The following is a 24,037-nucleotide window of genomic DNA, read 5'->3' as shown; positions in this document are numbered from 1 at the left end:
AAAACATTGGTAACTAAAACAAATCAAATACTCACCAAGATTATTACATTACCTTAAACATCAGCTTGGCAGCATCATAAAAGTAATTGGCTTTCCGATAGAGTTCTATGGCATCAAGAATTTTATTCTTTTCCAATAAATGAGATGCATACCTTGCTAACAGGGAACCAATTTCTTTCATATTATGACTTTTAGCCAATTCAACAGCTTTGTTCCACTTGGGGAAAATATATACAACATACAATTACCCAAGCATTTACCGTCCGATACGTCTAAAAATACATACAATAAAGCTCTAAATTTATAATAATAAACACTATATCAAAATTTAAAACTGGTATATAAATTTTTTTAAATCAGAGGAATTATAAATTTTAGAAGTTAAACATGCAAAATAATCAAATGATCTAAGATTGATGTGCTTAAGGAGCACATCTGAAAAAGAAAGAATCAAAGTTTATAGTCATATTAATCTTATAATTCTAATTTTGCACAAACTATGAGCAAGAAAAAGATACATTTGTTTATAGTAAAAAAATATGGAATTTCAGTTAAGAAAATATCCTATCAGATTTAACATTTATTTTTATAAAGCAAATGGAGCTTTATAAAATACTTTAAGAAAATGCTTAAAAGAATACATTGATAGTGAACAATTTCAACAATTCTGCATTTTCATTTCAGTTAAATTCCAGCTCTTAAAAATATCAAATATATGTTTTCTATAAGGAAAAGAAAATAGATTTGCCAAAATAAATATTGATAAAATAACTCAATTCCTTCCTCTTGCAATGACCATTAACTGGTCCTTCTTTGGAAACAAAACACAACCCTAATAAAATGCAGAAAACTGTGAAATGACTTCCAGACAAAACTTGCCAGACTAAAAGCACAGGGTTTTTCTGGTTCCCATACTGAGTTAGTTATGAGGTGGTCACCCTTAATGGTAGCACTTCAAGAGGTAAATGCAAATTCTGACATTTTCTCAGTCCTCAACCAAATAAACAAATATCTGGCTCCTTTCACAAAATCTGTCTCAAGCTTTCCAACCCTTGTCCTGGCAACAGTCTTTACAACATCACTCTGGTGACTTTCAGCTCCTTACTTGGTTGAGATGCACACAGGTATCCACTGCTGCCTTAGGCTGATTACATTTCAAAAACGCAGTCACTGCTTGTTCACACATTCCAACTCTCACAAACATCTGTGCTATTTCCTGTGGACAAAACATTGCCATCAGATTTCACAGACCAAGGAAATCACTTACATTTCAACTTATAAAACTCCATAAGAATATTACAATTACTGGTAGCAACAATAATTTTTCTTTTAAATGGACATAGGGGCAGAGGCTACAAACCAAAAAGGATACTAAGGCATCTGCTCAGAAAGATCCCCTGGAGAAGGAAATGACAACCCACTCCAGTATTCTTGCCTGGGAAATCCCATGGACAGAGGGGCCTGGAGGGCTACAGTCCATGGGGTCACAAAGAGTACAACACAACTTAGTGACTATACAGCAAACAGCATAGTAATATTTCTTTTAACTGGACATAGAGGCAGAGGGTACAAACTAGAAAGGATGCTAAGGCATCACCTTTTATAATATCTGTGCTTCACTGGCTCACAGCACAGATCTGATTTTCAACCAGGTTCTAAAGATACCGAACTCTTGTCTTCTTTCACTTCAGTAGCTACTTTACAGAAATGCCAAGCCCCAAAGCAAACCCCAAGCTAGTGGGTAAAAAATACCTTTAAAGGATTGATGTGATACTCAGTGTTAATCATTAACTAGAGGCTTACGGGAAATCTCACACTCACAGGGCTCTCAAATACCTCTATTAAGCAACGTTCCAAACAAGTTGGCTATTCATCTGTTCAGGAAACTAGGCCAAAAATGGAAGAGGGGACCAGAACAAAAATGATTATGCCCATTGGGCTATACTTGCCAATTTTCAGACTATCTGGATTTTTTTTTTATTTCTTAATATCTAAATGGTCAGAGTTTTTCTCTCCCCATTAATTATGCCAGAGAAGGCAATGGCAACCCACTGCAGTGTTCTTGCCTAGAGAATCCCAGGGACGACGGAGCCTGGTAGGCTGCCGTCTATGGGGTCGCACAGAGTTGGACATGACTGACGTGACTTAGCAGCAGCAGCATTAATTATGCAACAATTAATTTAAAGAGCCCAAAGAAAAAAATTTAGAACAAAGTTACAGAGAACTCTGCCTTTAGTTTCACTCTTTTTTTAAACGTTACATTCTTTGTTGTTAATATAATCTACTAAAGTCTAGCTATCTTTTTAAACTTTTCTTATAGTAAATTTCAAACATACATACACACGAACTACTCCCCACACCCACCTCAAATCACTCTGAAGACAATCTCTGAAAACATATTTCATCTGTAAATATTTCATGTGTTCAGCTAATTTTTAAAGCAATGTTATGAAACTGACAAGCCCCACACAAGACGGTAATCATGTTAAAATAGTAGGAATATGATTGATTTTTTCCTTCTCCATTTTGAAGCATCCTGTAATACTGAAAATTGTTTTAATAACTAAAGGATCATTTCACGTCTTAGAAACTGTGAAGTTATAATTTTTAATTTTCCATATGACAAAGTACATTTCCTCACTATAACAGAAAAGCTTTATAAAGTAACCTAACAACTCCCAAAACTGAAATGTATAATATCCTACTGGAAGCAACTTGTGGTTTTCTGGAAGTGAACTGGCAAGATTCTCCAATCCCACATAATCTTCTAACATATAGTAACATTCAGCTAAGCGTTCCTGGTTCCGGCCTTGTACATAATACTGAATAGCATTCAACCTACAGAAAGAAAAGAAAAACTTTTAAACTAATGTGAATCTCCTGATAAATAAGCACTTTCACCAAAAAAGTCCTTTCATTAGAATGGCAGCACTAGTATAATATTATTCTAATCATCAGCTTTAGTTATAAAATATCTTTGAAGCACATAAATTGAAAAACCAAAAAAAGACTGCATAGCATATTTTAGTTACAATATTCTTTGAATATTCTCAAGAAATACTGCTTTACTCTGACACAGTTGTATTTTCAAACATTGACATATATAAGTAAGCATACTGATCAAAATGATAGTTTCAGAATAAAAGCCAATGATTTCTGAAAATAAGCTACTGTAACAAAACAAGCAAACAAACAGTAGAAAGCTACCTAGTGCTAAAGCATACGTCTTCTGAGTTTTGAAATTCCAAAGTCTTACAATGCTCACCTGACAACTGGAAGGATCCCTTGCTCCTCCATGGTAACTAGGGCTATGTGAATTCTGCGACCTGAAGGATGGTCTTCATTTCCCTGGCATTATTTCATAGGGAAGTACTCTACACAGGCAGCTACAATTTCAAGTGCAGAATGAATGGATGGGGGGTCCAGATAGGTGACCTACCTCTTTTGTCGATCAGCAAAGTAGTCTCCGATGGCATTGTGGGCTTGCTCAAGGAGACTGTCATCCGCGTCACCTGATCCAGTTTTCAGGAGCTGGAGTACTCTAAACCAATCTCCCAACTTCAGCCGCAGGCTAATAGCCAGATCTCTACAAAAAAAAAAAAAAGATATTCATTCATTCAACAAGCATTTATCAAGTGCCTGCTATGTGCTAGGTTCAATTCTCTGATACTGAGAATTACACAGCAATGAAGAGACAGATAAGGTAACTCTAAACATTTTAGAAATTTAGCCTGACCAGGGAAGAGGCAATGGGGAGAACCTGCAACAGGAAAAAAGAAACACTTTTCTGCCTCTTATTCTCCTAGGCTTTCAATTTACTTGGCAAAATAATCTCTTCAATAATAATCATTTCTTTTCATCAGTTTCTTAGACATGATCAAGCTTATTTCATGTTTACATGTTTAATATTTCTTTTCAAAGCTTAAGTTGTATTATTAGCAATCTCCTGAAAGTACAAATAATAAAAACTAGATATAATGTTCACAGCTGAAATGAAGTTCATACAGTAGTTTATATAAAGAAAAATGACATATAAAGAGTAAAACTCAATCCCTAAATACCTTGGAATTACATTTCATGCTCCTTGACAACAGAAAATTAAATAATGACCTAAACCAAAACAGAGAACCTAAATAACGAGTGGTACAATAAATGATAAAGCCCCTGGTCTCTATAGTTACATGGGTTTTTCCCCTACCAAATGAAAAAAATCTCCCATGGCCAGTCATTAACATTACGTAAAGACAGAGAAGAAAGCTGCCCCTGAATTACAAAGCATAAATTAAGGTCATGTTGAATGTCTGGGTTGGAATCCAAACTGAAGTTATTTTTTTAAAAGAAATGGTGTGATATATTTAGTCTATTTTACAATCCTCATTTGTTTAAAAAAAAAATGCAGATTCTGGGAGCAGTCCAGACCTGCACCTTCCGCACTTACCTTCTGTCCATATCCAGATACATCCTTTCCGCCTCCTCAAACCGGCCGAAGTAGGCAGCCACCTCTGCCTGCTTCATGGGCTCGCTCTGCAGGTTGCCAAGGCGCTTCACAAACTTAATGCCCTGGTAATCTTTGCAACGCACAAACGCTTGCTCTGCAGTGTGCAAATCCAATTTCTGAAGAGCTGCTTCAGCTAGCAGGCGCCTATATTAAAAAGAGAAACAGTAAAAGCCTATGGTGAACTATAGATAAACCAGTCTTGAATCAGAATTCAATTACTACACCTATTGCTTCTAGTGAAACACAGTGGGAAGTGATTATTTTAACAAATTTATAAACTTTTTTTTTTTTTTTTTTTTTTGCTGCACTGAGCTGCACGCAGAACTTCCCTGACCAAGAATCAAACCCATGGCCCTTGAAGTGGAAGTGCAGAGTCTTAACCACTGGATCACCAGGGAAGTCCTAATATTTTGTTGACTATTTCCACCTCTAAATTTCTGTATTTTAAAAAGAAGAGCAAGAATGAAAGTTATTCCCACCAGGAATCTAGTATCAGAGTAGTGGACAACAGCTGAGATTTTACACTTGATACTTTATGAGGTTTCATTTATTTATTTTTAAATACCAAAGTCGGGGGTGTGGATTATCCTCGATGAACTGAGATGCATCCTCTATTCCAACCTTCTCGATCAGTGCTCGACTATCTCGAAGGGACCTGATCTCAAAGTTAATGATATAATCCTTATTTGGATATTCTGGATTCTAAAAGTAAAGATGAAAAGAGAGAAATCCAAATAGTTGCCTTTAGAGTATGTATTTCTTTCTTACAGTCTAAAAAAAAAAAAAAAAGGCAAATGAACAACTGCATCATATTACGAGCAAAACTGGGAAGAAAAGAAATTCCCATGTGTGGGTCTTTTGAATTTTCTGGAAAATACCCATAATCCAGCACTACAGTTACACACACCAACTCTGAAGCTAGAGAGCCTGGAGTCAAATCATGCTTGTGCCTACTGCTAACTGGGTATCACTGGCAAGCCAGCTGATTTCTCCAGGCCTCAAATTCTTCATCTAAAAAAATGGGATGGTAATCAAATTTACCTTCTAGCATTGTGAGGATTAAATGAGATAATACCATATCGAACACTGAGCACAATGCCCAGCTGTGTTATTCACCTTATTCAGTCTCAGAACCAACCTGACACACACTTGTTTCAGACCTTTGAAGAAATATACCTGCTGACTGAACCACAGCACCTTTAATCCTCTTCTGCTGCTACTGCTGCTAAGTCACTTGAGTCGTGTCCAACTCTGTGCGACCCCAGAGACGGCAGCCCACCAGGCTCCACTGTTCCTGGGATTCTCCAGGCAAGAACACTGGAGTGGGTTGCCATTTACTTCTCCAATGCATGAAAGTGAAAAGTGAAAGCGAAGTCGCTCAGTTGTGTCTGACTCTTCGAGACCCCGTGGACCACAGCCCACCAGGCTCCTCCATCCATGGGATTTTCCAGGCAAGAGTACTGGAGTGGGGTGCCATTGCCTTCTCCATAATCCTCTTTTAGTTGCTGAGTTTCTTGTCCATCTCCCCAGCTTCTTTACTTGTTCCCAAACAATATTTGCTGAATCCATGAACAGATGAATTTTAGGTAAATAATTTTATCTACCAAGAACCTTCCTGATCTAAATATCTATCAGGTACAGTTGTAACAACAAATAAACACCTCATAAAAAGCTGTTAATTCCCTTCCTTTTTCTTCTGCACTCCTTCCTCCAAGAAATTTCTCATGTTATTTCTTTTTCCTATCTTATTGACATATAATTGGCATATAACATTCTATTATTTTTAGGTGTACCACACTCATGTTATTCCTTAAAACTGTATGCTTGAAGGAAGCCACAGTTCAGATAAATATTTCCTGGGTCAACAAGGCCTCAGAGGGAACTATGATATGACAATATTCTTTTCTTTATGGCTTTGCATGTGGTAAGTCAGGCAGAGAACCAAATTGTCACAGAGAAGCTGGTTTCCCTCAGTTTAACAACCCCTACCAGTAAACCAGCCAATAGTACTGCAGTGATTCTTTAGCCTAGTACAAGATATACACAAACTGCCCAGTGTATCAAGAGTTTAAAGTATACAGACTGAACTGAACTGAATTGAACCAGTTTAAATACGTGTTTTAAAAATTCTTCATAAGTGTCAATATAATCATTTTTAAGCATTCCAGAATTCAAGACAATCAGCAACTATGAGCCTTTCTTGAAAAATGCTGTAATGATGAAATCCAGCCAACTAAAAGATTAATCAAAATTAATCTGAGATGCACAGAGAAAATACAGAAAAAGGCTGATTAGTAGCTTTCATTTAAACAAATATAAGACTAAACACCTGGAAAAATAGGGTTAGAAAACAAAATGTAAACATTCTAAATCTTGACAAAGTAAAAATAACAATATAACTAATGAAGAAAGGCGAGAAAGAGAGAGAAAATGTAAGAACATCATCTTTTAGAGTGCACAATCAATAATATCAAACATTAAGATGCAGTTTAAAAGCAGTAGTTTTTTAATTTCACTAGTTTCTTTAGTTTTTCAGTTTTCTTTCTTAACCCAGAAAAATGGCAACATTTGTGGTGGAAAAAAAAAATTATCTGAAGTTCTACAATTTCTTCAGATTCACTGTCGCATTGTTTAAATTAAATTGAACACTAAAAAAGTAGATTGTACAATGATGCCACTTTTATAAAATTTTTCCTGTTTATTTCATCTATCATATCAAATCTATCTTTCCACATATTGGTTACAGTTTGCCAATGCAGGAGACCTAAGAGACACAGGTTCAATCCCTAAACCGGGAAGATCCCCCGGAGGAGGGCATGGCAACCCACTCCAGTATTCTTGCCTAGAGAAGCCCATGAACAGAGGAGCCTGGTAGGTTACAGTCCAAAGGGTCACAAAGAGGCGGACACAACTGAAGCAATTTAACATGCAATCGTTAAAATATCTAGATTACAACAGAATTTCAGACCTTCCTTTTTGATGTTTGATTGCTGAGAGCTTTTAAGCCTCACCCCAACTCCTTCCCCTTCTGCCTCACATCTGGACAAGGTGATAAGAAAGTGTTAAGTGTTCCATCCTTTGGTGCCACAGGAGTTTCAAACCACACATATCTCTACCTACTTATGGGAACCCTCACTCTAGCCCCACCCTCTAATTACCCAAAAAACCCTAGCCTGTCTCCTTTCCTTGCTCGCAAATCAATTTTGAACCAGCTTAGGAAAGCTGTCCTTTCTCCCCGAAAAACCTCACTATGTAGGTAAGATCTTCTTACCATACCCTTTTGGTATGTCTGTGGTGTTAATACTCTTGACATGCAAACAAAATTTGGGGTGGGAGCCATTCCTGCTGCTTTTGTGTGGTCATCATATACAGAAAAGACTGGATCACAATAAAAGAGTTGCAATTTACATTATCAGACTGAAATATGAAAACATGCTATCAAATGGAACATTTCTGGAAATTTAAAATCTACTATCCCAATTCCAAAAAACATACATAGTACATAGGAAAATAAACACTTTGAATAAGATGAAAGTAAACTTGCAATATATTCTCAGAGTAAAAAATTCTCAAAGACTGTTCAATGAAGGTCAAAGTAGAAGTTCAAAAATTATCTGGAATTTAGAAAGATTACTTTATAAAACCTGAAAATAAAATTGGAAGGAAGGTGGACCTCCAAACAAAAAGTTACTCAAATATTCTAGAACAAGAAAAAGACTATAAAGAAAATTATCAAATATTTCTTCAGTGTTCTCTGTTATTAACATAAAATAATGACAACTAACTACCCTTTCTGAGCTCTTGGTCCTAGCACTCCACTAACTGCTTTCTACTCATTATCTTACAAAATAACAATACTGTAAGAAAGGTCCTATTACTGCCCACATTTTATAGAGATAAAAGCAGGCTCACAAGCAGGAAAGGAAAATGAAACTTTAAAAGATGAAGGAAGCTGTCTAAAGGTTGTGTGAGTGACAGAGCAGGCTGGAACTGCAACCCACACTCCTCACCAGCACCCCATACTGCCCAGGACAAAAACGAATTCCAGTCAAGCCAACAACAGAAATGTAACTGTTTTTTTAATAAGAAGTACCTTTAATATCTCATCCAAAAGAACAGATTTAATTTCTAAATCCTCAAAGTTACAGATATATCCAGAAGTCTGAATGGGTTCCTTTAAAGACAAAAACAAATGTTATGTTTAAAAGTATAAAATTTTCCTTCTTTGACTTATCATGAGTTTAAATTTTATTATAAAAAAATTCTCAAAACAAAAAAGTAGAGAAAATGTCATTAACACCCACATACCTATTATATAAATATTAACAGTTTGGAGATATACTTCTGTCAATTTTTTGGCTAAAGTATTTTAAAGTAAAGTAAATCTAGAGACATCATGACTTTCACTCCTATTTCAGTATGTATCTCTAAAACATAAGGATGTTCTCTTACATAGCCATATGATGATGATCACACCTCACATAAGCAGTATTAATTCCCTAATGGGGAATACCAGCATCAGCTTCTGAATTAATCCAAAGATGGTTTATACGGTTTGATAATTCTCATTCATTCCATGTAACATTAAATTTAGTTCTTAATGAAATTTGTATCTAAGTATATATATATGTGTATATATATATATTTATATATATATCAAAGAAGTCTCATACCATGAAAAGTATGTTCTCTGTAACATTAGCCCGAGGGTATTGTTGATAGATTCATTTCCTATATGAGATTTAATTTGCCAACATGGAAATACATGAACCTGCTATATGTCTCTTTCTTGTCCTAGTGCTATACAGGCTTGTAGAAATAAAGTAGAGCAAATGCATATTATAATGTAAAGTAGCTGTCCTAAACCCCTAGTGGAAAAAATAGGTATAAATATTATATTAAAAAAAAATAAACTCCCAATATACCTAATACCTCCAAGAACACTGCAAAAAGAATAGGATAATGTCTGATAATGAAAATAACTCAAGAATGAAATTTTTCAAAATATATGTGTAAAGTCATAAAGAAATAGAAAGTAACCTAAAATCCAAATGCAATAATGTATCAGATTTATAACTCTGAAAGTTAGTGCTTCATATATAATAGAAACTTAAAAACTATAATAATAGGAAGACACTAAAAAGATGAAAATAAGTAAATATTGAATCATATTTAGTTTGCACTTAATATGTCTAAGTTTAATACTGAGGCTCTTGCAGGCATATTATATATGTTTATTAGGTTTTAAAATATATATTTTCTTTAAAAAGTAGAAATTGATTAAAATTATATGAGAAAACTTTATAAAATCCCTACACTTCCTTAAAAAATCATATTACATAAAGGCAAATAGTATGCTTTTATGAACAGAAAGAATCGGAACAAAGTTTAACTCACAAAAAAGCACACATGGTGAAATATTCCTTATAGACTATAGGAACCTTTTAGAGGCTTTCTTTTGGTACTACATGTAAACCAAGTATACCTGTATAAAAAGGTTCATCACTAGAAAATTTTTTATTTCTAGCTGGATAATTCAACAAAGCAAGGCAGACAAAAGATAAAGTCATAAAAGATGATCTGTGGATAAAAAATAATACCAAAAACAAAGAGGACAGGAGAAACAGAAAGGTAAGGAGAGTGATCAGGCAGGATCAGGATGGCATAGGAAGACCCTTTGTCCCTTTAGGACAGAATACGATGTCCTAAAGGAGTTCTAGTAAGTCCAGTTTTGAAGAGTATGTCCTCATGTGCTAGAGGCATGGCAAGCAGGGTAACTGACCAAACAGGGACCACAGCCAGCCAGTGTTCTCATGAATGAAAACAACAGCTTAGCATGGTTTATAAAGAAATTCAGTCAGTGGTTAAGTCTTTAAGAAATTCACCTACCTCTGAATCTAACAGAAAACTGAAATACTTGCCAAGCCAGACAACAAACTCCAAAAATAAATAAACAAAAGGTTGTTCTTTTGAAACTACTTAAGAAACACTTTCCACTAAGCAAAGATTTGCCCTGGTCCTGGACTCACCATGTGTGCTGCACACACATCATAAACAGCCAGGCATAATCCTCTCACTTCTCCAGGCACATGATTTCAAAATCAGTGTAAGTGGGGCCAACAATGGATAAAGGACCCTCACATTCAAAAAGTATTTCACTTCCATCCTCAAGTTTATCCCATGGTTACCTGCCAAACTTCCACACTTGTTTCTAGGAAAGGTCAAGTTTTCTTTAAACCTTTGAAAGACAGCTGGGCTTATACAGGTTAAAGGCAATGCCCTTCCTTTGAGCCACTGGTGGTGGTAACTGCTCAGTCGTGTCCGACTCTTTGTGAGCCTGCCAGGCTCCTCTGTCCTTGGAATTCTCCAGGCAAGAATACTGGAGTAGGTTGCCATTCCCTTCTCCAGGGAATCTTCTGCACCCAGGGACTGAACCTGGGTCTCCTGCATTGCAGGTGATTCTTTACCATCTGAGCCACCAGGGAAGCCCTTTGAGCCATTACTCAGGGTCTAAAAATTACAAAGATCCATAAGACACCTGGCTTCCCTGGTGGCTCAGACAGTAAAGCGCCTGTGTGAAATGCGGGAGACTCGGGTTCAATCCCTGGGTTGCAAAGATCCCCTGGAGAAGGAAATGGAACCCACTCTAGTACTCTTGCCTAGAAAATCCCATGGTAGGAGGAGGCTGGTAGGCTACAGTCCATGGGGTCATAAAAAGTCGGTCATGACTAAGTGACTTCATAAGACACCTAAAAGCTTTAACAAAGCCTTTGAGGGCAATTTACATCAGGTCATTGGCCAACCCAAAGATCCTGAGTAGGACTCAAATAAGGATATAATTTAGGATATTAAAACTGAAAATAATGAGGGATGGTATGGGGAGGGAGGAGGGAAGAGGGTTCGGGATGGGGAACACATGTATACCTGTGGCGGATTCATTTTGATATATGGCAAAAACAATACAATATTTGTAAAGTTAAAAAATAAAATAAAAATTAAAAAAAATAAATAAAAGGGCAAATAGTTTACCACTAAATAAATTATTACAGAAGATCTTCAGTAGCTCAGAGGCCCCAGCATGTAATTTTTTCCCAAGAAGGAAACTACAGGTCCAAACAAACATCAGTTACTGCCACAAAGCACGTATCAAGTCATCTCTTATTATTTCCACTGCTGCCGCTGCTGCTAAGTCACTTCAGTAGTGTCTGACTCTGTGCGACCTCATAGACGGCAGCCCACCAGGCTCCCCGTCCCTGGGATTCTCCAGGCAAGAACACTGGAGTGGGTTGCCATTTCCTTCTCCAATGCATGAAAGTGAAAAGTGAAAGTGAAGTCGCTCAGTCGTGTCCGACTCCTAGCGACCCCATGGACTGCAGCCCACCAGGCTCCTCCGTCCATGGGATTTTCCAGGCAAGAGTACTGGAGTGGGGTGCCACTGCCTTCTCCAACTAGTACAATAGGAGTACTGAAAATTTCAAATTGAAAATCCACAGATAATTCAAAAATTGTTTAAAAGATTTATCTTCTTAATTATGTTTTGTTTAGGCTACCACTCAAATTTTGAATTCCCAAACACAATAGCTAAGAATTACAGAGCAGTCTGACAGGAAAGTTCAGTGCCTAAAAATCAGTTGATGTGAGTCACAAGTAGAAAACAAAAAATATAACTTTAAAAATCAGTGAGAAAGGAGCATTCTGACACACCAGAGAGAGGAGATTATTAGTCATCATCCACAAGATTATCAGGATGAGAAAAGAACATGGATTACTGGCTGATAAAGTTCATGTAAATATAAATGAGACAAAGGTAGGCACAGAACAGACAAAATAGAATGAAAGGGCAAAGGAATTTCACAACCACTTTTTGGTTAGGTTGCCTTAAGCAACTTTGGTAAATAAGACTACAGATTCTCTTTTTTTTTTAAACTTTGGCAAGGGAAGAAATAAAGACTATACAGTTAGTGACCATGGTTCCATCTTTTAAATAGAACAGATAAATGCTTAGAAAGTACCTTTCAGTGAAAGTAGAGAATATTTAAAAGATAAACATTAATCCCACTTAAGACCAAATATTTTTGAGTTCCACAGAAATGTTCCTATTCATTTTCAGAATTCATGCAGCCAACACTAAGAAATTTCTTGAAGAAACAAAGGAGAAATGTCCAGGTTTTGGTTTTTGGCTCATTATTTATGTACCATTAATGCTTGTTTCTTGGTTTTACCTCAGGATCCAAGTTTCTGAAAACATACATTCTTGTCTTCTCCATCACTGCAAACAAATCAGGATTATCTTTGGCCCACTTCATATCCCAGACATCTTTTCGCTCCAGTTTTAACAACTCGCCAACGACTTGCTGTCCTGTGCTGTCTGTCACTCGAGCATCCAAGTCAAAGAAGGTTAGAACTCCTAAGATGTCGATGACAGCAAGGCAGCTACAAGTAATGAAATTGGAGGAGGGGGAGAAACAGTAATCCCGCATTCATGAACATAATTACCTGTCACCATTCTTCAAAACAACTTCACCAGAACCCAGGAAGAAGGTAGAAATGGCTTTAAATAATTAACTTGAAACAAACATTTCCATTTTGCTTCCTTGAGAGAAAAAAGTATCCAAGGGACTAAAGCAACTGCTATGCAAATAACCTAAAATATTACAGTAGAATTTCTACATTTTGCCCAATTAGAGAAAAACATCTTTGCCCAATTCGAGAAAAACATATAATATATATATATGTGTGTGTATATATATATTCCTAATAAATATAATACTTAAATACAAATATAGTATAGTAAAACCACACTGGACTATACAAGTTGAACACAAACACACGTCTTTGCATTTGTTACATAAATACAACAATCCCAGTGGATGACAGTCTACCTATGGAAAGTTTACAGACTTACCTAGAGTTGCAATTCAAGGATAATTGGTAGGCTTGACAATTAAGGGAGTATTTTTGAATCAAACCAACGTTAGGAAGACTGTATCTCTGAAAGGTGCCAGATTCACGACTCTACAGAAAATATTTTTGATTACTAAAGCCTATTTACCATAATAACTTTAAATTACAACTACAGGTCTCTCTATATGTTCATACATTTGCTTCAAATCCAAAGTGGTAGTGTCACAGTGAATTCTCAATTCTGATACTGATCATGTTCTGAGTACATATTTACCTCCTAATTTAATTAAAACCTTTTTAAAGTGGCCAAAGATGATCTAATTTTTTTCATGTAATATCCAAGAAAAAAAAGTCAGAAACCTAGTTCTTTTTAATACACCAAGTCTTATATCAGATGGAAGACATATCTAGGGTTATTTACAATTGTCTAGGTTAATATTCAGGGTACATTGAAAGCTAACATATACAGCACCTACTGAACTAAATTTCATATACATGAAAAGTAAATATAAGACCACCATACAAATACAGTTGTCACTGAAAGTCTATGTTGTCATCCTGTAGCCATCTATATGATACCAGATCGTGGCAAAAGGTGATGATCAGAAAGCAGTGATACAGCGAGTACTATTTCAATGTGTTTAAACACAGAACAGAAGGTAAGTTTCCATGCAACTCTGCAAGCCTTAAGGCTGGCAAATCAACAGAGCAACAGACTGAAATCCTACCGTGCCTGGGCCATGGCAATGGGAAAAAACAGGAGGCTACCCTCAGCCCACTATCCCCTCTCCCTTTCTGCCAGGAGCAGCTGTCTCCTCTGAGCATGCTTCTGCAGAGGGCCTGTCAGGAAGACTGGGAAGGGCAAGGGACTGGTAACGAGGGCAGATATTTTTTTTAATGTGCAAAAGACAGGTACAGGCTTTAAAAGATTTAATATACTGAAGAATGCAATCAGATTTTGTTTTTGAAAAAGTAGGTCCTATGACTTTGAGTTTGAAAACGTCATGGTTTTAAAAGCTCTTTATATTTCAACAGTGGAAAGTTTTCAATGCAGAAGGTATTTTTACCACTAAAATTTTTGCTGGTATTAAAACTGTCTGAGTGTTTCTTATAGGGAGACTCTCTCATTTAGGAATTAAGTCCATTTCTATGGTTGATCTGACTTGCATTTTCTTTTTATTTTTTCCTGCAAATGTCAGAATCACAACACAACCGAAAAACGTGCTATGTAACAAAGAATATAAAAAGAAAAGACTCTCCACAGAGCTGACTGTAAGACAAACTGCTTAAAACATACACCAAATTCATTTGGTGAGAAAAATGAATACTATGTTCTTAAGATTTTCCCCCCATAAGCTTAGCTAATGTCTAAAGAATGTAACTAGAACTGGAATATACACACTCAAGGATCTATTTACATAATTCAAATTTAATGACTCTACCAGCTTGACTATATTCAGCATTTATTTCTAAAATCACTATTTTCAAATATCAGAGCTCAAGAAGAGACACTATAACACTGATACACTGATTTTATTTGAAAAATTCAGCAAAAATTTGCCACAGACTTCTTTATTTTATTGGCTAGCAAACACACTACCTCTTCATTCTAAGTCTTACGAAAACAGCTGAGCCAAAGCACTTTCTCTAGTACACAACAAAGCAGGCTACATAGAGAGGAAACTTTCCAAGACCTACTGCCACCATCCAATCTATTGCACGTTGGCCAATCTTTACAGGGCTCATTCAACCCAGTGACAGACTCTCCCCAGCTGGCCAGGAGTCTACTACTTTCACAGTTATTTTTTGCAAATGATTAACAATTTGTGAGGCAATCTTTAAAACTTTATTTCTTTTGTTGGACCTAGTAAAACTTGAGGTGCCCACAAGATGAGATTCAAATCCAAAACATATTGCTTTGCCCTGTTTTCACCACTTAAAAGATTACTGTTCATAGAATAAGTTTTTTTTAACCACTTACCACAATCAACGTCTTATCAGATGCAGTTATGGCACAAATCGGATCCCTTGTGCCCTAAAATAAATCAATGTTACTCTTTATTAAACATTTATTGAATGACTGATCTGGTATAAGGTGGTATGCAATTCACTAAGAAGAATACTTCAGCTATATATTTATTAACTTAACCACTATTTACTTACTGAGCACCTACTCTGTGACAGACATTGAAGCACTGGAGATACTCGGATGTAATCTTTGCCCTCAGGGATTACTCAAAAGTCTAGTGGGGAACACTGGACCCAGCGCCTAACAACAGTACAGTGTGATCAGAGTAGAGGTAAACACGAGAGTTACGAGAACACAGAGGGAGGAGCCTAAACTTACACCAAAATGGGAGGAGAGGCAAACACTTGAGCTTAGTCGTAAAAGATGAACGTTTAGCATGAGGACCAGCATATGCCAAAATAAAGAAGGGGTAAATGGTATGGCACTGTTACAACCTGGATGGATCTTTAGAAAGAAAAGAAAAAGCCATTCTCAAAAGGTGACATGCTATATGATTCTCTTCATAAGACATTCTCAGAGTGATAAAACTATAGAGATGGAAACAGATTAGTGATTGCCAGGGGACAAGGATGGGGGTGGAGAGTGAGTATAAAAATGAAGAAGTAGCATTAGGCAAGTTCCTTTATGGTGATAAAGTTACAAAACTACACGTAAAAACTAGTGAAAACTGAATAAGGAATTGAGTTGTAGTCTAGTTCACCACATCATTACCAATGTCAGTTTCCTGATTTTGATATTACACTACCATTACATAAGACGTCACCACGTGGGAAGCTGGGTAAAGCGGTTTTATGTGCTATTTTTACAACTTCCTATGAGCCTAAGATTGTGTCAAAATAAAAAAATTTTTTTAATCAAAAGAAGAAAACATAGCAGATCTAGAACAAGTTGGATCAGAATAGAAGTTTTTTAAAAAATTACTTGAATAATATGCTATTCACTGGAAATAAATTTTTTCATGTCTCAAAATAAAATCACAGTATTTACAAATCTATGGATATTAACATTTGCTGGCACTAATAAAATCACCTACTTGAATGGCTTTACTATAATCAAGCACACCATCCAATGATCCAGAAGGAGTATCATCAACATGATAAATTCTGGAAAAAAAAAATTCAAATTTCAATGACAGTGTAAGTAAGGTTTATACTATTTCATGATCTCTAGAACAATTAAAGGATTGGATGACACCAATGAATACTGTTATTTAATATTAATGTCCTGATTATTTTAAAGAGTTCTTGACACAGCTCCACCTTATAAAGGCAGAAACTACCGACCACGTGTTTACTAGTTATGCAAGTGCCATGTTCCTGGAAGCTGGGCCAAAAGTATACCTGGACATAGAATCACAGATTTCCAATGAATTTCAATAAGCCACAAAAGATATTTTCCCTTACTCTCCCAAGGAACATTTGTCAGGAACAACTTCTAAAGCACCAAGTGTCTCTGTTGTTTCTCCGTAATTTCCTTTTTATCGATATGCTTAATAAAAGTAAAACTTAAGTGTATTTGGGAAGCTCTCGTTAATGGGATTTTTGTTCTGAAGAAAAGAACCTTCCCCTGAGCTTCCTGTGTTATAAAGAGGCACCACCTCAGGTGTACTGTCTCTTGGATACCTTTACTGTAACACTTACTCACACCACAGTATCACAGCTAGCTTACTTGCTTTTCCCACTAGGCAGTGATTTTCCTAGAGGCAAAAACTACATCTCTAGTGCCTGCCACACACTGTCAGGCGCTCCATAATGTCTGCTGAAAAAAACATTAAAATGAATGGAGGAACAGAGATACCTCATCAATGAGTAGCTCTGAGGCCCTGTGCAAATTATTTAACTTCTCTGAGCCTCAATTTCTTTATCTGTAAAAGAAGGCTAACAATTTGCCCTTTGCAGGACTTTTGAGAGGCATAAATTAAATGATGTTTGTAAAGCACACATGTACAGAGCCTGATCCATAAAAAGGGGTTTGAGACATTGCAGCTGTAATATAATCACGGGAAATTAAGCCATTTTCTACTTTTAAAATATCATTAAATTTTATCACTGCTAAATTGAAGTCACATTTGTATTTTCATCAATATAATAAGGAGACTGAATGTTAAATAAATACAGGTGACAGAACTGCATGAAACACAGAAAGGTATACCAGTTTAGAGATAACCGTATTTCTACTTTTTAATACATTTCCATTAAGTACATACAGTTAATAACTCTACTTAGTTGTCACAAAGTAAAAGTCAAAGATTAGAATAGGAGGTCTCTCAACAGATCACCTGACCCAAATCCCTTTATTAAAACAAGCAGGGTACTACAAGAAAGGCTAATCTTGAGTCAAGGGGCTCAGAGCCAGATAGACCTGGCAGGATGTCCCATCTCTGCTTACCAGCTGGGTACCTCTGTCTGTTTCCTGTGAAACAGGAATAATATGAGTACTGACAAGATGCACCAGTATCTGGCACGCAAGAAGTAACAAGAAGTACTCAATCAATGCTGGCTCTTATCACCATCGCCAGCTGTATTTTACAGATGACGAAACTGAAGTTCAGAGATAACTGGTCCAAAGTCATTAAAACTAGCAATTATATTCCAGACAGAAATATAAGGAAACGATGCCTTCTTTATTTAAACAAAAGCCGGAATCGCTTTAGCTCATTCACGGAGGACACTCACTCCGTGGAGAGGCTAGACTTTTCTTCCCCAACCTTGTCCTAAGATCTACCTTCTCCCCACAAACTGCAGGCCTCTCATTATTACTGCTATGTCTACCACGTGCTCTCCTCAAAGAGGCCAGAAGTTATTTGCATTGAGTCTCTCAGGACTACCGAGAAGACAACACAGACTCTCTTTCAACTGTTTTGGTTTTTTTTTTCTGCTTCCACATGAATTCATATATCCAAAATACTTTTACTGGGGTTGTATCGCCTACCTTAGTACACAAATGAGTCATAAAAGGAAGGGAAGACTGCATTAAGATCTCAAGTATGTTTGAAGGAAAATGATTTGAAAAAAGCAACCTGAGATTTCTGAAAAGTCTGCTCGCTGCCCACCAACAACAACACAGGCCTGTGCCTTCATTAAGAATCATCAAGTTAAAATTACTCAACCAAATGCTTTGCTTCAAGGCTCAGGATAACAACAACAGAGCAACAGACATGGAATATCACTAACAGAGACCATGTAACTTACAAAACACAGTAAATGCACTGCAATACTTACTACAAAGAATCCCTCCATCAGGGCTCCTAATTTCTCCATGTGGTAGAGTCGTCTTTACCCCCACTTCTAAGAAATAGTTTCAACCCCCAAGCCCCTGGAATCCAGGGCAGGAGAAAGAAGGTGAGGGACCAGTTCTGCCCACCTATAGACTTTCTCCATATCTGTGTCTAAGGACCTGCCTCTCCTGTGATGATTATGACAATAGAATCATCCCATTTTCCTGGGAAAACTTCTACCACTAACCCTAGGAATGAAGTTTTGGTTAGACATTTAGATTTCAATTGAATAATCACGTTTCACTGTAGCATTAACAACTGTAATATGATGAGAGTAGATGAGTGAGAATAGCCATTCCTTATAAAAACATAGGCTTCCGGTCTTTATCTCTAAAGGCTTTTTTTTAAATTATACCACATGCTACTTCTCTTTAAACACATAGGGCTTCCCTGGTGGTCCGGTGGTTAAGAATCTACCTGCCAATGCAGTGGACACCGGTTTGATCCCTGTTCCAGGAAGATCCCACGTACCACAGGGCAACTAAGCCCGTGAGCCACAACTACTGAGTCCGCACGTCCAAGAGCCTGTGCTCCACAACAAAAGAAGCCACCGCAATGAGAACCCATGCCCTGCAGTTAGAGTAGCCCCTGTTTGCCGCGAATAGAGAAAGCCTGAGTACAGCAACAAAGACCCAGTACAGCCAGAAGTAAAACTAATTTAAAAAATTTAAACACACAAATCTGAAAGATATTCAGATTAATGGAAAAATATTATTTCTAGTAATCAAAACAATTTATGGTTCTCAAGCATGACAATTTATAAATAGCTATGTCTGATTTAAATGTGATATGGCTGAGCCACTAAAAAATGTGCACTAAAAGATATACCTTTCTCTCCCTTCTTTTCGAGACCGGGTGATCTGATTAATTTCCAATGCTGTAAGCTTCTTTGCCACACGATATTGCCAGATATAAAATGCTTCTTTCGAAGCTGCTATCACATGGGTTTTGGTCATTGTAACAAATAATGGCACTATTAAAAAGAACAGAAAGACAATTTGGTTACAATTAGAATCACAAAAGGTTTGTGCCGCAAATGACTTCAGCAATCATGAATCCAACCCCTTATTTTACAGATGGAATATTCCAAACACAGTCTGAGAAATCAGAAGAGTCAAAAGCCTATAGGACCATATAAAAATATCAACTCAAAAGGGATCAAAGACCTAACTACAGAACTCTTAGAAGAAAACTTATGTATAAATCTTTGTGACATTGGGTTAGGCAATGATTTCTTAAATATGACACCAAAAATGCAAGCAATAAAAGAAAAAAAGGAGATAAACTGGACTTCATCAAAATTAAAATATTTGTGCTCCAAAGGACATCATCTAAAAAGCGAAAGACAATCCACAAAAGGAAGAAAATATTTGAAAATCAAATATATGATAGGGAATTAAATCTAGAATGTCCAAATAACACTTATAACAATAATATATCACAATAAATTGGATAATTTATTATTATCCAATTAAAAATTGAGCAAAGCATCTGAATAGACATTTCTCCAATGAAGATATACAAATGGCCACTAAGCAAATGAAAAGAGGCTCAACATCATTAGCCATGAGGCAAATGCAAATCAAAATCACAGTAATACTTCACATCTACTAGCATGGCTAGAATCAAAATGTCAGACAATAATGAGTATTTGCAAAAATGTGGAGAAATGGTAGGAATGTAAAACAGTGCATCCACTTTGAGAAACTGCTTGGTAGTTCTGCAGAATGATAAATATAGAATTACCATATGCCCTAGCAATTCCACTCCTAGGTATACACCCATCATTAATTTAGAAAAAGATATTCTTCAAAGTTCCTTCTCACTAAGAATATATTCTCTTAAACATCTTTTCATCTGTTCCATTTCCTAGTGAATATTTAATTAAATTTCCACCGTGTACCCTTTGATGAAATAGAAAATCCATCATAAACAGATAAAGAAACAGAGAATTAAAGATATAAAATAACTTGCCCAAGGTTAGTCAAGCAAAAATTAACAAAGTAAACAATATAAAATGAAATACACACATTCACACAAAACACAGAAAAACAAAAAACTCATTAAAAGCTCATTTTAGTACCTAATTTCTAAATTCACAGTTAAAATGGTACAAAACATATTTTTCAATTCACAAACACTGTACAAAGTAATCATTAATAAAGTCAGGATAATGGGAAAGTGTTAATAACAGCTACCTTTATGGAGTTCTTATGCTGTGTACTATGCTTGGTCGCTCAGTTGTGTCCAACTCTTTGTGACCCCATGGACTGCAGCCCGCCAGGCTCCTCTGTACATCAGGGATTCTCCAGGCAAGAATACTGGAGTGGGTTGCCATGCCCTTCTCCAAGGGATCAAACCCATGTCTCCCGCATTGCAGGCAGGTTCTTTACTGTCTGAGCCACCAGGGAGTTCTTGCCACAGTCCAAATAAAGGACATTTAAGGCAGTAAGAGACATAGGAACTGAACAAAAAATTAGAAACTAGACTGATGGTATGGTGTTAATTGAATAAACAAGTTGAGATTCAAATACAACAATTTTTATATGCTAAATACCTCAGTAAGTTGAATTATATTTAAAAAATATTTTTCATTACAATTGTCACGATTTCTCTATTCAAAATGTGTACCAACTGCTATCAAACTCTAGAGGGAGCAAGAAGCCTTCCTTTAAAGAACAGCTGATTGGAAGGCAGTCCTGAGAATGGTGGCAGAGCCCCAATTCAGGGGGAGCCCTGAGTGAGACGAAGGAGCAGCCCACGTCCAGGTTTTGCTCAACTTTCGCTGATCCCATCTGCACTAAATCATAAGATACCTGCTAAATATTCAGTAAATTCTACCATGGATACTCTGACACAAATAACTATTATGCCTTTAGTGTGATATGAAGTAAGTTCACAAACCTTAACTGCTTTCTAATTTTATTAGAAAGCATATAAAAGCATTTTTAACCAGTGCTTAGCTACAATTAAAAATTATAGTCATGTTTCCTTTTTTTGATACAGCCTAAATAATCACAAGTTTATTATTAGCTGAATTCAAAATTTAAAAGTTAGTGGTTCACAGCAAGTCAAACTTTGGATTCAAATCACAGGCACTTGCTTTAAGTTTGTGTACATGGTCCATCGCTCAGTCATGTCTGACTCTGCGGCCCCATGGAGGCCTTAGATAAATTACTTATTCCAGCTGAACCTTGGTCTGCTTACTGTAAATTGAAGATAATAATATTACCAACCTTATAGAGCTACTTGAAGGATTAAGAGAGAAATAAATATAAGCATAGTATAGTATCTGGCACAGAATACATAATTAATAATAGTAATTTTAAGTGCCAGTATTTACTGAATTTCTAAAAATTATGCCAGGTATGTTATGTAATTACATTCGCATATAATTAATGTATCACATACATAATTCATACCTACCCTGTAAGGTGGGCACTATCATTATCCCCACTTAGCAGATGAAGAAACTGAAGGATGGAATGGTTAAATAACTTGCTGAAGTCACACGACTAGAAAAACAACAGAAGCTGGGACACGAACACGGCCAATCCGGTTCCAGAGTCTGTGTTCTTAACCACTATGGCAGACTGCTTCTCCTTAAGGGTTAATAACTGTTAGATGTGGTTGCTATTATTTTTGCTTTTTATAATAAAACTATATATATTCACTAGTCAATACAACAAAAAACAAAAATATATATGACATGTGTTCTTCTGAATCATTATGGCAGTAATTTTGGCAAATTCATATGCATAGATAATGCTATCTACATAAATTATGCTAGATCTTTATTTATTATCTATCCCATCCAGGTAGTTTAGTTCTTAAGTTTCCTGGAACTAAGCCTCTAGGAAAAAGTTAGACAACCACATATTATAATAGATACAATATTTTAAGAAAAAAACACAGCCAGAATAAAAGCAGTCCATGTCCTTCTCAACTATTCAATATCTGGAAAAAAAAATTTGAAATCTCTATAAAGATTACTGGAAAAAAATGTTAAAGAAAGTAATTACGCTTCCAATAATTGAACCTTGTTAACACTAACAGGTAGTAGTCAGTAGCCAAGCAACGATGTAAAATAATTTAAAACAATCTAGGAATTCACATACAAGTAAAACCTACTTGTAACATTATATTTTAATGCCAAGACCTGAAATAAATGTCTACATCGTAATGTTCCCCCACTTTCCTACCTATTCATTTCTCGGCCTTTTAAAGAGCTGGTAAAGTGAAACTGCACTGAATGACTTTGATCGTCACCTCTCGTTGAAGAGGTATACAGAAGATTTAGTGCATGAGCTACAGGCCAGGATGAGAAAGCCCTTATGTGCTCTCCCCACCATGGCTGCGGCACAGGCAGCTGGTACTTCTCAGGCACTTTTCATGCCTTCATTCCTCTGCAAATGCTATTTCCTCTTCTTTAAATGTCACTCAAAGAAATACCCACCCTTCAGAACTCAGCTCAAATGAAAGCTTCTGTAAGTAGAGGACGTGTCCCTAACGTCCTTATGCACGGATATCCACTCAGCCAGCACCTTGCACAATACCAAGCACACAGCAGGGGAGAAAGAGTCACTGTTCAATAGATGAACTATATTTTAATTCTGTCTTTAGACATCCCACAGGAAGTGTGAGAATTAACTTCTTATCACTCCTTGTACCCAGTACAGTACCTGAGACAGTATATGCTCATTGGTGGTTTGCTAAATAAATGGATTCTCTTTTAAATATTTTTATACATTCAATAAACATTTGTTACTGGGCAAGCACCGTGGTAGGCAGTGGGGATACAGAAATGAAACAATGTAGACAGATCTTTAAGAAGCTCAAAATCTTGTAGGGAAAATAGACAAGAAAATCAATAATCACAGTGCAGAGTAAGTACTTTGGACAGAAGCACACAGAAGGAATTGAGGGCTTAAAAGAAGAGGTCCCCCAAATGGTATCTGGCTCTTACATGTATAGTACAACAGAACCCTACAAACTAAACTTTATATAATATATAATAATATACAACGTTCGTTTTCAAAGTTTCTACAGAGGCTTTCAGGAAGAGTAGATGACAAAAATTATACTTCCTAGGACAATATCAGTTAAATACTTTTTTTTGCTTCAGCCTCCAGTCCTCATGAAAATTTGGCATAAAAACTTTAAAAAGGAATTTTACAGGATATGTATGAAACAAAAATGTTGAGTCTTTGGCTGGGTTTACTGCAGAGCAGTGAAAGAACTGCTTGTTAAAATTTCAGCCAGCAAGACCGCAAAATAAAAAAGTCTCAAGACTCAAAAATACAAATAATCATGCCCTCAAGCATTTGCC

At 36.3% G+C, this 24,037-nt stretch overlaps 1 protein-coding gene across 2 annotated transcripts in view; it reads right to left on the bottom strand.

The window, feature by feature from the left end:
- The window catches only part of WDR35 (WD repeat domain 35), a 56,608-nt gene that overhangs the window by 9,336 nt on the left and 23,235 nt on the right, over positions 1-24,037 (bottom strand). For both annotated transcript variants that reach the window (XM_061433237.1, XM_061433238.1), the window contains 12 exons: positions 19,537-19,681; positions 16,465-16,534; positions 15,384-15,437; positions 13,404-13,513; positions 12,721-12,931; positions 8,592-8,672; positions 5,064-5,200; positions 4,439-4,642; positions 3,440-3,586; positions 2,706-2,838; positions 1,106-1,216; positions 53-217 (listed from right to left, as the gene is read on the bottom strand). In XM_061433237.1, coding sequence (XP_061289221.1) covers positions 53-217; positions 1,106-1,216; positions 2,706-2,838; positions 3,440-3,586; positions 4,439-4,642; positions 5,064-5,200; positions 8,592-8,672; positions 12,721-12,931; positions 13,404-13,513; positions 15,384-15,437; positions 16,465-16,534; positions 19,537-19,681 — 1,568 coding nt within the window. The remainder of the gene's footprint in view (positions 1-52; positions 218-1,105; positions 1,217-2,705; positions 2,839-3,439; positions 3,587-4,438; positions 4,643-5,063; positions 5,201-8,591; positions 8,673-12,720; positions 12,932-13,403; positions 13,514-15,383; positions 15,438-16,464; positions 16,535-19,536; positions 19,682-24,037) is intronic.

Source organism: Bos javanicus, chromosome 11 (genome assembly GCF_032452875.1).
Source record: "Bos javanicus breed banteng chromosome 11, ARS-OSU_banteng_1.0, whole genome shotgun sequence".
Classification (NCBI taxonomy): Eukaryota; Metazoa; Chordata; class Mammalia; order Artiodactyla; family Bovidae; genus Bos; species Bos javanicus.
Note: the sequence above shows the minus strand (reverse complement) of the source record. Positions and strands in the feature narration are given on the sequence as shown.